Source organism: Petaurus breviceps, unplaced genomic scaffold, assembly GCF_028583685.1.
Source record: "Petaurus breviceps papuanus isolate PSGF00001 unplaced genomic scaffold, PetGlider_PUasm1.0 419, whole genome shotgun sequence".
Taxonomy (NCBI): Eukaryota; Metazoa; Chordata; class Mammalia; order Diprotodontia; family Petauridae; genus Petaurus; species Petaurus breviceps.
In genome coordinates this window covers 13896855-13912346 of record NW_027186324.1, presented here as the reverse complement: position 1 = coordinate 13912346, position 15492 = coordinate 13896855, and the positions used below count along the sequence as shown (strand labels likewise).

Below are 15492 nucleotides of genomic sequence, written 5' to 3'. Positions count from 1 at the left end.
TTACCACATTCTGTCTCTTCCCATCTCCTCTCATTATATTCATCTCTCATATCTTGATATCACCCTTTAAGTATCATCCCTTCTAATTAAATTGGTCCTGTGCCCTCTACCCATGTCTACCTGTAAACATATCTACATACATCCTCATATGTTCTCATATGGTATACACTCCTATATAGACATTCATATATGTGTGTGAGTGTGTGTGTGTACATATATATATATATACATATATATATATATATATATAATTTCCTTTAACTATTTTCAAAATGAAAAAAGTTTCATCAGTTACAATTATCATTTTTCCATGTGGGAATGTAAATAGTTCAACTGTGATAAATTCTTTATTATTTCTTTTCCCTGTTTACCTTCTTATGCTACTCTTGCTTCATTTATCTGAATATCATAATTTCTATTCAACTCTGTTTTTTTTTCACTAAAAATGCTTGAATATGCTCTATTCCGCTGAATGACCATATTTTTCCCTGAAACATGATACTCAGTTTGGCTGGGCAGGTGATTCTTGGTTTTAATCCCAGCTCCTTTACCCTCTGGAATATCATATTCCAAGCCCTTTGATCCCTCAGTGTAGATGCTGCCAGATCCTGTGCTATCCTGATTGTATTTCCATAATGTTCAAATTGTTTCTTTCTAGATGCTTGTAATATTCTCTCCTTGAACTGGGAATTTCAGAACCTGGCTATAATATTACTAGAAGTTTTCTTTTTGGGATATTTTTCAGGAGGTGATCGGTGGATTCTTTCAACCTCTATTTTGCCCTCTGGTTCTAAAACATCAGGGAAATTTTCCTTGAGAATTTCTTGAAGTATGATTGCCAGGTTTTTTTTTTATCATGGATTTCAGGTATTCCAATCATTTTTAAATTATCTCTCCTATATCTTTTTTTCCATGTCAATGATTTTTACAATGGGATATTTTACATAGCCTTCTATTTTTTCATTGGTTTGGATCTGTTTAATAGTATCTTGATTTCTCATAAAGTCACTAACTTCCATTTGCTCCAATGTAATTCTGAAGGAATGATTCTCCTTGGTGAGTTTTTGAGATTCTTTTTCCATCCGTCAAATTCAGCTTTTTAAGGCAATCTTCTCCTCATTGCCTTTCTGAGCTTCTTTTGCCATTTGAGTTAGTCTATTTTTTAAGGTGATATTTTCTTCAATCAGATTGTTGATTCTCATTTCATAATTTTCTTGTATCATTCTCATTTCTCTCCCCAATTTTTCCTCCACTTCTCTTATTTTCTTTTCAAAATCCTTCTTAACGTCCTCTGTGGCCTGTAACTAGCAGGTATTTTTCTTTGAAGTTTTGGTGCCGGAGTTCTGATTTCACTGTCTTCCTTCTGTTCCATGCTTTGATCCTTTTTTGTCTCCAAAATAAAAGTGTAAAGTTGGGTTGCTCTGTTTGTTTTGTTTCCTTTTCCTGCTCATGTTGCCACTCAATTACTTAACTTTTGGGCTTTTTCCACAGTAAGTCTCTGCCACCAGACAGGGTAACTTTTCCCAACTTCTGGGGTTTTCTCAGCTGCTGACAGTATTAGTTGGGTGCCCTCTCTGAAGCCTTCACATGCTACAGCAAGCTGGTTGCACAACTCAGGACCTGCACCCTAGGCTGCAATGTGGCTGCGGATGAAGGGCTGTGCTGCCTCAGCTGCTTCTCTCCATAGGGGCAAAAGCTGATGCACTCCCAACTACTGTATCTCGAAGTCCACACTGCACTGACTTCTCACTTTTTCCTTAGCATCTGTGTGTTGATAATTCTGGAAATCACCACAGCCTCTGGTGATGTGCAGTCCGTCCAGCCAGTGGTTGGTCAGGCCCACTCTGGGTATAAGACCTCTGGCTTGTGTGGGGCTGTACTAGGCTCTCAGACCACTGCACTGGCCCCTTACTGCTGGCCTGCTAGGCTTTCCTCAGGGGGAGTTTAGCTTCTCTGTGTCATTTTGTGGGTTCTGTAGCTACAAAATTTCTTCAGAGACACCTTTTACATGAATTGGAGGAGGTGGTATCTGGAGACCTGTGAAAGTCCTGTTTCTATCCCACAATCTTGCTTGTAAGACAATTTTAACAAACCTGAAATACAAGCAATTTGATATGGTTAAAATTGCATTCAAATATATGAGCAAAACTAAGGTTATGTTTTCTTATGAAAACTTATACTATGGACATGAAAAATAGCTAAGGTCCAACAAAATAATTATAATTTTATTGTGAATGGTTAGTGGGACAAGGGGGAATAGCATTTGATTTTCATTTGTATGTATTATTTGTTTCCATTAAGAGAGGTGAGGGTGGGAATCAATATCAGGGATCTCTCAGAACTTTCAACACAGATGTCTCCACAAAGGTTATTGCTGCCACATTTTTTTCCATGTGTCACATAATCTTTGTATAATTTATAGATGATAACAAAGCAATCAGATCACATTCCTGAAAGCCCAGTGACACATAATTTAGTTGAATCTTAGGATTAGAATTAATTGTCTCTTTTTTTCTAACTTCTAAATCCGAGTAAATGATTCACTGCATATCATTACAGATTAATATTTGCATGAAATCACGGTTTAGCTGGCATAATGTAATGGCAATTAAAAAGCTATTTAATCATCATGCAAATGGGCCTAAGGACCCTTAAGTTAGAAAATGTCTACTAAAAAAATACCTGTAGGCAGTCAGGTATAAACTCGCAGACATCCATCACATAATTGATAACATTCTTTATATTCATGAAAACATGAATGAACAATAATTCCTGTTTCCACTATAAACAAGGGAAAGATCAACAATTTGAATATGTCAAATGGTAGGAGAATTATAATGATAATGAGTCCTATTATCCCAGGTAGAAGTCTAGGTAGATATAACAAAACCTGCAAATGCCCATGAACTCTTTTTCAGAATCTTGGTCATAATTTTCCTGTCACATTGAGAATGTAATATGTCAAAGAAGAATGTATTGGGAAGATTCTGGACATTGCCCTTGTCTCTCATGAAATATCAAATTGAAGATTTGAAGCCTCAGAGATAATTTAGTCCAATATTTTCCTTAAACAGAATCCCCTGTACAATGCACCATGACAACAATACTGATCTGAAGTTTTCCTTACAGACATCCCTAACCTGTCATATAATCTCTTCCATTCATAGACTCACATTGTGTGCAGGAGATGGAAAGTGGGATTAGGGAATTGGGGGACAGACAGAGAAGAGAGACACTTTCTCGGCAACTAGGATGAAACCAGTACTTCAGAGCTTGAGACCAAAATGACTTTCAAGTAGTCGGATGATTAAGCCCACAGTCTCAGAAGAACTCTGAAGTCACAAATATAACAAAGTTACAGGCTTCGAAAAGGAATAGAAAAAAGCTCACAATATGGAGAAATAATAGAACTTTTTCATGAACTTATGAAATTTTTGATAAATAATTTTATATCTACCAATAATAATTATGCAATAATTACTCATTTAATTCTGAATCTAGTTCATATCCTTAAACTAGGACCAAAACATTTTATGTTACCTCAGGACCTTGTCAATAAAAATGTAAAATTAAAATTGAAAAATCATATAGATAGCTTGTGTTCATATTATGTCTAGTGTTTGTACTAGTCACTATCTCTGAGAGAGATGCAAAGGAATGCAAGCCAAATGCTCTGACTTCAAAGGGATGGGAAGAGAATATTTACATATAACTGGATATTAATAATATCAATCAAAATTATCAAACAATAGACAATAAAAGGAAAGTGGGGACTGAAATAAAAAGGCTTCACTGAGGATATGAAATTTAATTGGACTCAGCAAAAGAATGTCTCAGAGCTATTTCTGTAAGAAAATCTTTCAATTATTATAATTAGAATTGCCTTTTTTTGTTTCTCTTTTACTTTTTCTGTATTTTTTTCCTGTCATTCTTTCTTCTTCCATTTCCTCCCCTAGTTTTTTTTTCCTTTGTTTCTCTATATGGTACTCTCTCCCATCCATTCCATTCCCTTTTCTCATTACCTACTTTGTATTCCTCAAGCATGTCTCTACAATATGTAAATGAATTGCTACATATGTTTTTGGTTCCTTAATATTTGGAAATTTTAACTAATTTTATCTTCCTTATTGAGAATTTTACAAGTAGATGAATGGAAGATGAATGTGTCTTTAAAAATGTGTAACACAGCACTGGAAATAGTGTACAATGTCTAGAAGAAATTGCTAGAATAGTAGTAGCACATTCAAAAAGATATATGTGCACATACACAACTGAATTGAGTGGGGTTTCTTTTTCTTATTTGTCTTTGAAAACTGTAAACCATAAACCAGCCCCTCTAAAAAAAGAATTTTTCCACATGAAGCATAAAATCACATAACCTTATTCAGTTACAAAAATAATTGAGCCCAGTAGCAATTAAAATTTAAAAAAAATGAAAGTTGCATAACATTCTGGTTCTTTTAAATGAATTTATATAATTTTCAAAAGAATAGGTTGTGATATTTTAATTTTAATAAGATATAAAAATTAAAATCCATACAAAAACAAAAATTTTAACATATCAGTCTTCTCATTTATACTTCAACAAGAGAGAAAACAGAAAAAAAATTCTAAAACAGAAATTGCTGAAACATCTACCTGATGCCATGGTCGCAATCTGGAGAAGTAAGGAAGTTTCTTTCTTCCTCCTATAGATAAATATCTGCTCTTCATTTCATGAGATGGATTCATAGCATTCTCTCCCCTATTATTCCAGAAATGAAGCCTAGTATGCAAAGAGCCAGTGAAAGAGAGAAAAGGAGAAACTGTAATAAAGGAGAAATGAGCAATAATGTCAAATGCTACTAGGTTAAAGACAATGAGGACTGAGAAATATACCATTGGATTTGACAATTAGCTGTTTGTGGTAAACTCTGAGAGACTTTTCTGTAGATTCATAAATGTGTACACTGAATTGACAGGTTTGGAAAGGGAATTTAGGAAATGAAAGTATTGGATGTTGAAAACTTTTCATTTAAAAATAAAGACAAGACATGCAGCAAAGTATTTGGAAAGTATAGAAGAACAAAAGGAAGGCTTTATATGATCAATAAATCATCTGATTTTATGAAGCACTTTATTGTATTAACTCTTACTATGCACCTACTATGCACAAACACTGCCCAAGCCTAGAGATACCAATACAAATAATGAAATAATTTCTGTCCTCAAGAGACTTAAATGATTGCGAAGAAGAAGGGGAACTGTGGAGGTAGATGAAAAAGAACAAGAGTAGAGATTGAAGATATCTGAGGGAAAAAAAAAGAGATACTTGTTAAGGGAAGGTCCTGGTGAAGTAGAAATGGAATGGAATGAAAGAGCAAAGTTTCTTAATGTCCAGAAGAAAAAAAAAATATTAGAATGATTATGCTAAGACATCTTCCATAAATGCACAAAGGAATGTGAGTAAAGGCAGATTGCAGTCCGATGGCCATAATTTTGCAGTAAAGAGGGAGGGAATCTGTCATTTGATGTTGTTGTGTATAGTGGGGATGTATGTGAACATGAGAGGGGAAGACTTGGGATGGTCATTCTGTGTGTTGAAATAGAAAAGCTATAAGAGTAGAGTAGAGGAAATGATTTTCTCTTCTCTTACATTTTATAATGGGTCAGCTAAAATCATACACTCTAAATTTGGAATTAATGAAATTTGCTTGATTTTTCCCTCATTGTGTTCAATTACACAAAGATTTTCAAAAGTACAAATTTAGTTTGCATTATGAGATGCCTAATGCCTAGAATGAAGAAGGTAATAAGCTCATTGCATTCTCTTATTCCTACAAGATCTAGGGCAATGAGTTCAGTCCTGGGTGAGATATTTGAGGAAGGACATTGATAAAACTGAAATTTCCAGAGAAAGGAGAAAAGGGTGATAAAGTCCCTCAAGATCATGCTATAGGAGGATCAATTAGGGGAACTGGGATAATTTTACCTAAAGAGAAGATTTATGGAAGCCATGCTAGATAGTTTTAAATAGTTGAGGGAACTTCAGATGGAAGAGATATTAAAGATTTTTCATTTGAGTTCAGCATACAGTCCAAAGAATAAGTAAAATTTGAAAAGAGGCTTATTTAAAGCTTATATCAGGGGAATGGGGGGCTTTCTTTTGGTCCTTCGAACAATGAAATGGGTTTCCTTATCAGTTAAGTCTACACTCAAAGACCTTACTGGAGGTCTTCAATCAAGGAAGGAATGCCCACTTGTTTGACATTTTGTAGAGGATTTCTCAGGTATGTGTTAAACTGGAAAATTTTTGAAATCCCTGAGATTCTGTGATTCTGAGTTGCTGGGTGAAAAAGTCAATGTGAAATGAAAATAAACAAAGATAAATGCTAAGAAGTTCTTCAATGAGGTTTAAAAAAACATAGCAGGGAATACTGAGAAAATCTACTCTGCTATACTTATAATGTTTTAATTGCCAGTTTTCTCAACGTGAATCAATTTCATAACATAGCTGCTACAAACACTAATTCAGTGTTATGTAGCCTATTTTTCAACATTGTCATATTAAAATAATCCCTTTAAAAACCTTATTTCCTCTACTTTTCTCAACATCTCCCTTGTTTCTTCTTATAATACCTATTTAATTTAGTAATATATAAAAAGAGAGAGTTATCAATTTACTGAGTACTATAGTCAGGGGTAGTATCCACATGCCTTTAATGAAAGATTTAGTTCATAATGATTTTAATAATCAGCAAAAAATGTGCTTATTGCTATCAGATTTAATTTACTGCCTTAATTTTTGTCACCTTAATGATGTTTCATTCGTTTTCTTTTCTCTAGGACCACCTTCAGCTCCAAGGAATGTGATCTTTAACATTAATGACACAACTCTTATTTTGGAGTGGAGTCCACCAAGTGACACAGGAGGAAGGAAGGACCTCACATATAGTGTTATCTGTAAGAAGTGTGGATTAGACGCAAATCAATGTGAGATCTGTGGGGGAGGAATCCGCTTCATCCCAAGACATACTGGTCTCACCAATTCTTCTGTGACTGTGGTTGACTTTGTGTCTCATGTGAATTACACTTTTGAAATAGAAGCCATGAATGGTGTTTCTGAGTTGAGTTTTTCTCCAAAACCATTCACAGCTATCACAGTGACCACAGATCAAGATGGTGAGTACTATTATTATTCTACTCTATTTAAAGCATACTGATAGATAATTCTTTGAAAATGGGATCATATTCAGAGTGAAACTGATTTCTGGACAATTAAATGAATTGTAATATACTAAAACTACAATTGGGCTATATAAAATTTCATATTATCGAACTAAAAATTTCAGAGTCTCAGTCTAACTTTACCATATATAGTATATACCACACCACATAAAATTTGATTTTCAACAATGCTACTGATATTTAGTTATAATTAAATCTAACTGAAGGTGATAAAACCCTATTGTAGTACAATTAGTTTCATCAAATAGTGCTTAATTGATAAAATTTTATCTAGGTAAATTAAGTACCTCTTCAACATAGTTTTGTCTGGTATTATTAGCAATGTTAGTTACAATATATACATAGATAGATAACAAATTAACAATGTTAGTTACAGTATGTAGATAGAGATACACAAATTGAGAGAGAAAGGAATCGAACCCATGTCTATACACTTGACTCCTATTCATTTCAAAGATGTCATAGCTTTCTTCAAAAAGAGAGAATAATAAAAGAAAAGCTTAATATTTGATTCATTCTTTAAATTAAATGTTTCTTCAATTGTAAAACGGAAAAGGACTTTCTTACCACCAAGAAATAACAATATGAAGAAAAATACTTTTGAATGATAAAATGCAATTAATTAACACCACAGGTCTAAGACTTGGGGAGGCTTTCATACACCCCTTTTTCTATTCATTATATACATCAATTCTCATGAGAAATTTTAGCATCTTTAACTGACTGAATGTTTGCTTTCTTTGAAAAGGTGCTAATGTATATTATGTATTGAGGCTACTTTATTGAGCATAGTGCAGTAAATATGAATTATTGATATAACCCATTCATTTTAAAAACATATTTTTATGTTTATTACACATTACCATTAAAATCACAGGGGAAATTAATATAAATATATTCCTTAGTTTAATAAACATAAAAGATTTGAAATAAAAGTGCTGATGTTTTCCCAATGATATTTTAGAGTTTTATAAAGGAAGTATATGTGGTAATGACATAAACAATTTGTTTAATAAATGCTGTCATTCACATTCTCAGAGCATACATATGTCATTTAACAACTTGAAAAATGGATTCCCTATTATTAGAGCACTTAAAAATTTTATGTTATCTTTCCAAACTCTCTCAATTACATATAATCAATTGTACTGATTGCTTCTTTTCTTACTTTTTATAGTTAGATTCATATGGTAGAGGAATCATCAGGGTGACTCCAAGGGGAAATTACCTTTCTTATTTTTCTTTCCTTAATCTGTTATTTTTAACTTTATTTAGTCTCTATAGATATTTGCTATATGCATCTTAAAATTAATAGATACAAGTGCTTTCTGCTGTTCTGTGTTATTAATAAAATACCATCTGTTCACCTTTAATCTGTAACTATATTACACGATTAAAGGAGAATCTTTTCATGTTAAATTTAAACAAATACAAGAGAGATGTAAATTGTAGAGCAACTGTTTGTGAAATACAAGTAGTCATATTTATATAAGCATACATACATATACACATATATATGTAGGTGTATATCTATATCTATCTATATTGAAAATATCTGTATATGCGTTTGTTTATAATCCTGACACAAAAGAGGTCATCAAATCTATTTTCTATTTATTTATAGGACAATAAATAAAGCATCACTTAAATATAGACTTTAAATTTTGCCAAGGAAATTTCATAGCATTGATTGCCCTCAAGAGTGTAGAGATGTATTCTTAATGTTAATTCTTAGTGCTGCTATTCACTTATGGCTAAGGATCATTGTACTCCATTTGTGCTACATATTATTAGGGCTTCTCTTTATTATACTTCCCTTCGATATCTACATAAACTGTTAATAGGTTTCATCTAAAGCTACGCCCAACAATTTAAATAAATTTGTTATAGCTTAATTAATTGTGAATCTATATTTAGTGCTGGGCAAATAGACCCTGATCTGTCATGTAAAATATTTGAAATGTTTGAGTTTTCTCTTAGGATGGCATTATCTAAGGTGAATTGACAATATATAGTTAGACTTACTTTTTGAAATAACTTATTTGATATTGTGTGTTTGCTTTATATCAATATCAAATTTTAATGCAACTTATTACTACATTGGCATTCCTGTGTTATTGTAATTTAGGACAGTCTGACAGGACAAACGAATGTGTCTAGGTTATTTCAATATTCCAAAGCATTTTTATATTCCAATAAATAGTACTGGGAGAATAGATTTTAATATCTGGTTTTCAGAATGTTAGGAATGTTATGGCATGACACATAGGAGGTTATTGGTACATTCTTGTTGATGGCTTGGAAAAGAAAGAATAAACTGGTCATAAGAGTTATGTTGACTGCTAAGAGAAACGAAAAGGAAAGTAGTAGCATAACAAATATAAATTTTGCAAAAAAATATTGTTTTGTCTAGGTTCAATTCTGAATAGCATGTTTCAGTTTAATGTCAAATTTGGGGAAAAGAATTCCCATTGCTTTATTTACCATCTATCTAGAAATAAATGAGCAAATGAATGTATGAATGAATGGAAAATAACTGCAGTGTTTACTATATGCTCAGTGCCAATTAAATCAACAAAGAAATGAGAAAATCCTGATCCTCAAGGAGGACAACAATACATATAATGAAGTGACAATATCAGAGGAAGGTTTCCACTTGGAAAATCTCAGGAATTGTAAATAGAGCCATGGGGATTCAGAGTCACATGCCTTTTCTAACAGCAATATCAGTACAATTTTGATTATAATTGCAGAACCTGAAGAAGAGTGAGGGGGGACTAGTGGAGTGTGTATATTCATATTAACAGGGAAAAAGTAATTTTTTTAAATTAATTTATTTTTAGTTTTCAACATTCACTTCCATAGTTGTAAATTTTCTCCACTTCCCTCCTCTAACAAAAGAGAGTATGCAATCTGATATGGTCATACGCATACATTCCTATTAAACACATTTTCACATTAGTCATGTTGCATAGAAGAATTATAATGAATGGGAGGAAGCATGAGAAAGTAAACAAAACAAAACAAAAAAGAAAATAATCTACTTCACTATGCATTTGGACTCCATAATTCTAACTCTTGATGTGGATGACATTTGCTATCAAGTCCTTTGTTATTATTTTAGGTCTTTTCATTGCTAAGAAGGGCTAAGTGTATCAATATCAGTCATTGCTCATGGTGGTTGTTTCTATGAACAATGTTCTCCTGGTTCTGCTCATTTCACTCAGAATCACTTTATATAAGCCTTTCCAGGATTTATTGAAGTCTGCTTGTTCACCATTTCTTATAGCAAAACAGTATTCCATTACATTCATATACCATGAATTCTTCAGCCTTTTCCCAATTGATGGACATTCCCTCAATTTCCAGTTCTTGGACACCAAAAAAAGAGAAATACTATAAATATTTTTGCACATGTGGGTCCTTTTCCCATTTAAAAAATCTATTGGAGATACAGAACTAGAAATGGTGTTGCTGGGTCAAATGGTGTGCATGTCTTTATAGCCCTTTGGGCATTGTTCTAAATTGCCCTTCAGAATGTTTGGATCCATTCACAGATCCACCAACAACGTATTAGTGTTCCAACTTTCCCACAGCTTCTCTAACATTTATCGTTTTCCTGTTTTGCCATGTTAGGCAATGTGATAGGCGTGAATTGGTACCTCAGAGTCGTTTGATATACATCTCTCTCATCAATAGTGATTTAGAGCATTTTTATATGACTCTAGATAGCATTAATTTCTTCCTCTGAAAACTGCACGTTCATAGCCTGTGATCAATTATCAACTGGGCAGTGACTTGTATTCTTGTAAAATTAACTCAGTTCTCTATATATTTTAGAAGTGAGTCCTTTATCAGAGGTACTACTTATGAAAATTATTTCCCAGTTTTGTGCTTCCTTCGTAATCTTGGTCTCATTGGCTTTGTTTGTGCAAAAAACTTTTCAATTTATTGTAAACAAAATCACCCATTTTATATTGTTCTCTATCTCTTCTTTGGTTTTAAATGCCTTCATTCTCCATAAATCAGACATATCAACTATTCCTTTCTCCCATAATTGGTTTATAGTTTCAGCCTTTATAGCCAAATCATGTACCCATTTTGAATTTTTTTGGTATGTGGTGTCAGACATCAATCTATGTCATTTCTCCCATACTATTTTCCAAATTTCCCAGCATTTTTTGTCAAATAGTAAGTTCTTATCTCAGAAGCTAGGGTCTTTGGTTTTATCAAACAGTAGATTGCTAGAATCATTCACTATTATGTGTTATATAATTAAACTATTCAACTGACCTATCCCTCTATTTCTTAGCTAGCAACAAGTAGTTTTAAATATTACTGCTTTATAACACAATTTAAGATCTGGTATGGGTAGGTCATCTTTCATAGCATTTCTTTTCATTAATTCCACTGATATTCTGGACCTTTTTTTCTTCCAGATGAATTTTAATATTACTTTTCAAGCTTTATAAAATGATGTTTGGTAGTTTTATTGTTATGGTACTGAATGAGTACATTAATTTAGGTAGAATTTTAATTTTTATTATATTAGCTTGGCCTACCCATGAGCACTTGATATTTTACCAATTATTTAAATTGGATTTATTTGTGAGAATTTTTTTTTGTAATTGTGTTCATAGAGTTCCTGGGCTAATTTTGACTGGTAGTATCCAAGATATTTTCCAATGTCTACCATAACTTTGAAAGAAATTTATCTTTCTATCTCTTGCTATTTGACTTTGTTAGTAATATATAGAAATGCTGATGATTTATGTTTGTTTCAAATTCTGCAAATTTACAAAAGTTGTTTATTATTTCAAGTACTTTTTTATTTGATTTTCTAGTTTTCCCTAAGTATACAATCATATCATCTAAAAGAGTAATAACTTAATTTCTTCTTTGCCCATTCTACAGGGAGAGGTTGGGGTCCCCTACTAGTATAGTTTTGCTGTCTATTTCTTCCCAAACTTCTCCTCTAAAAATCTGTATGCTTTATTACTTGGTGCATGTGTGGTTAGTAATGATATTCATTCATTGTCAATGGTGCATTTTAGCAGTATATAGTTTCCTTCTCTATCTCTTTTGGTTAGATCTACTTTTATTCTTGTTTTCACTGAAATTAGGATTGCTTCCCCTACTTTTTTTTTTTACTTCAGTGAAGAACAATGCATTCTACCCCAGCCTTTTATCTTTTCCCTGTTTCTGTACTCTTGTTAAAAATGTGTTTGTTGGGTGTGGAGACAAGATGGCAGAGCAGAAACAGGACCTCCCCACTGCTCCAACTTCCACCTTCCCCAATCCCAAATCCCCAATCACTAATCACCAATCCCAATAAAAAGGGGACTCTAAAGAAACTTTGCAGCTGCAGAATTCACAAAATGACAAAGAAAAGCTAACCTCCCACTGAGGACAGCCCAGCAGGCTGGCAGGAATTGCCCAGCACAGTGCTCTGGGAGCTGAGCCCAGCCCTACACCAAGGCTTTAGCCCCAGGATGGGCCTGACCAGGCGCCAGCTGGAGGGACTCCAGATCAGCAGCAGCAGTGGCCATTTCCAGAATTATCAACACATAGATGCAAAAGAGGAAGTGAGAGGTCTGTGCAGTCTGGATTTTGGGACCCAATAAGTGGGAGTACCTGGCTTTTGCCCCCTGGGGTAAGAAGATGCTGAGACACAGCACAGCCAGCCAGCTCCACTTGGCAGCTTCAGCTCCTGGCCTGCAGAGTGTAGGGGGCCAAGCACCAGTCTAAGGGGTAATTGCTCTTGCTTTAAATTTCTTGGATCTGGATTGTAGTCTAGGATGGAGCTCCCTGGGGTCTGTGTCCACCTTGCCAGAGCTTGTGGAGACCTCAGAAAGGGCACCCATCTAATACCTCTGGCAGCTGAGAAAAGCCCAGCATTTGGGATGAAAGCTCCCCTGTCTGGTGGCAGTGATACTGTGGCAAAAAGCACAGGGGTTAAGTGACTGAGAGGCAACATGACCAGGCAAAGAAACAAAGCAGACAGTAGTTTCCAACAATAGACTCCTATTTTGGGGGGAAAAAAGGAGCAAATCATGGAACAGGAGGAAGACAGTAAAGTCAGAACTCCTACACCAAAAGCTTCAAAGGAAAATAAGATGTGTTTACAGGCCATAGAGGACCTTAAGAAGCAGATATGAGAAGTGGAGGAAAAATTGGGAAGAGAAATGAGAACAATGCAAGAAAATTATGAAATGAGAGTCAACAACATGACTGAGGAAAATAACACCTTAAAAAACAGATTGACTCAAATTGCAAAAGATGCTCAAAAAGGCAATGAGGAGAAGAATGTCTAAAAAAGCCAAGTTTGCAAGATGGAAAAAGAATCTCAAAAGCTCAATGAGGAAAATCATTCCTTCAGAATTAGATTGGAGCAAATGGAAGCTAATGACTTTATGAGATATCAAGATGCTGTTAAACAGATCCAAACAAATGAAAGAATAGAAAGCAGTGTGAAATATCTCATGGTGAAAACCACTGTCCTGGAATATAGATCCAGGAGAGATAATTTAAAAATTATTGGACTACCTGAAAGCCATGATCAAAGTAAGAGCCTAGAAATCATCCTCCAGGAAGTTCTCAAAGAAAACTGTGGTGATGTTTTAGAACCAGAGGGAAAAATAGAGGTTGAAAGAATCCACAGATCACCTCCTGAAAAAGATCCCAAAAAGAAACCTCCTAGGAATATTATAGCCAGGTTCCAGAATTCCTAGATTAAGAAGTGATTTTTACAAGCAGCCAGGAAGAAACGATTTGAATATTGTGGAAACACAATCGGGATAACCCAGGATCTGGCAGCTTCTACACTGTGGGATTGAAGGGCTTGGAATATGATATTCCAGAGGTCAAAGGAGCTGGGATTAAAACCAAGAGTCACCTACGCAGCAAAACTGAGTATCATGTTTCAGGGGAAAATATGGTCATTCAGTGGAATAGAGGACTTTCAAGCATTCTTGATGGAAAAAAAAACAGTTGAATAGAAAATTTGACATTCAGATACAAGATGCAAGAGAAGATAAAGAGGGAAAATAAATCATAAGGAACTTATCAAAATTGAACCACTTATATTCCTATATGGAAAGATGATAATTATAACTTATTAACCTTTTTCTCTGTATAAGAATAGTTGAAAGGAATAGAAATGTATATATATATATATATGTATATATGTCTATAAAGGAGGGTATATGGGCATATGAATACATATGTGAGTGTGTGTATATATGTGTACAAGTATACGTAGACAGAGGGCATGGGACCAATTGAATACGAAGGGATCATACTTAAAAGGTGAAATTAAGCAGTGAGAGAGGGGATAATGGAAGAGAGCACAGGCTGGGGGAGGGAGGTAAGTTGGAAGCACCCACTTTTGAGAGCAGTTTGGGGAGGGTATATTCATTGGGATTGCTGTTTTGGGGTGGTGGGTAGGGAAAATTGGAGAGAAAATTTGTAATAAAAAATCTTGTGGAAGTGAATGATGTAAATTAACAAATGAAAAAGAGAGGAAGAGAAATAATAAAAAAAAAACACCAGCTAAATAAATAAATAAAATGAGCTGGAAAGGGAAATAGCAAACCACTCCAGTTTCTTTGACATGAAAAATCAGAGTAAGGTCACAAAGAGTCAAACAAAATAACAACAACAACAACTTTTGAGTTGCAGACATTTTAACATTGTCATTCTGTGATGAAAATACTCATAAAAACTTAGGGAAAGGAGACTTTATATTCCAAATTGACTTTATTTGGAAAAATTCAGAAGTCAGTGATAAGACTCGAATGAACAGCACTGAATACTCCATGAAAGAAGATTCTCAGGTAGCAATTCCTGCCATATCCTAAATTTTTTGAGAAATTGTTCATTACAAAGGAGGGAAAGCAGAAACAATCTATACTCAAAATCATTTTTAAAGGGATCACTAAAATATTTTGCTAGGATTAGGCAAATTAAATAAAGTGCAAAGATGTTAAAGAACAAATACTTCGAGATAACCTTCTAGTGGATGATGTTCTGTGTAATTTCCAGAAATATGGGCCTTTGTAGATAATAAATCTCAGAACATGGAAGCAGAAAGTTGTTTTATGCTATTCAGTACTTTTCCTTTCTAAGTGATACGTCGTTAGTTTTGTATGAATACAGTGATGTTGTTTATATTCATTTTATTTGCACATACAAAATAAGCTAGGTTGTATTACTGTTCCTTCAAACTTCTGCTAGATATAAAACTCAATCACTTTAAAATAAAAT

At 34.0% G+C, this 15492-nt stretch overlaps 1 protein-coding gene across 1 annotated transcript in view; it reads left to right on the top strand.

Annotated features, from left to right (window-relative positions):
- Positions 1–15492, top strand: part of EPHA6 (EPH receptor A6) — an 862386-nt gene that overhangs the window by 390732 nt on the left and 456162 nt on the right. Inside the window, exon 5 of the mRNA XM_069100744.1 lies at positions 6826–7161. Coding sequence (XP_068956845.1) covers positions 6826–7161 — 336 coding nt within the window. The remainder of the gene's footprint in view (positions 1–6825; positions 7162–15492) is intronic.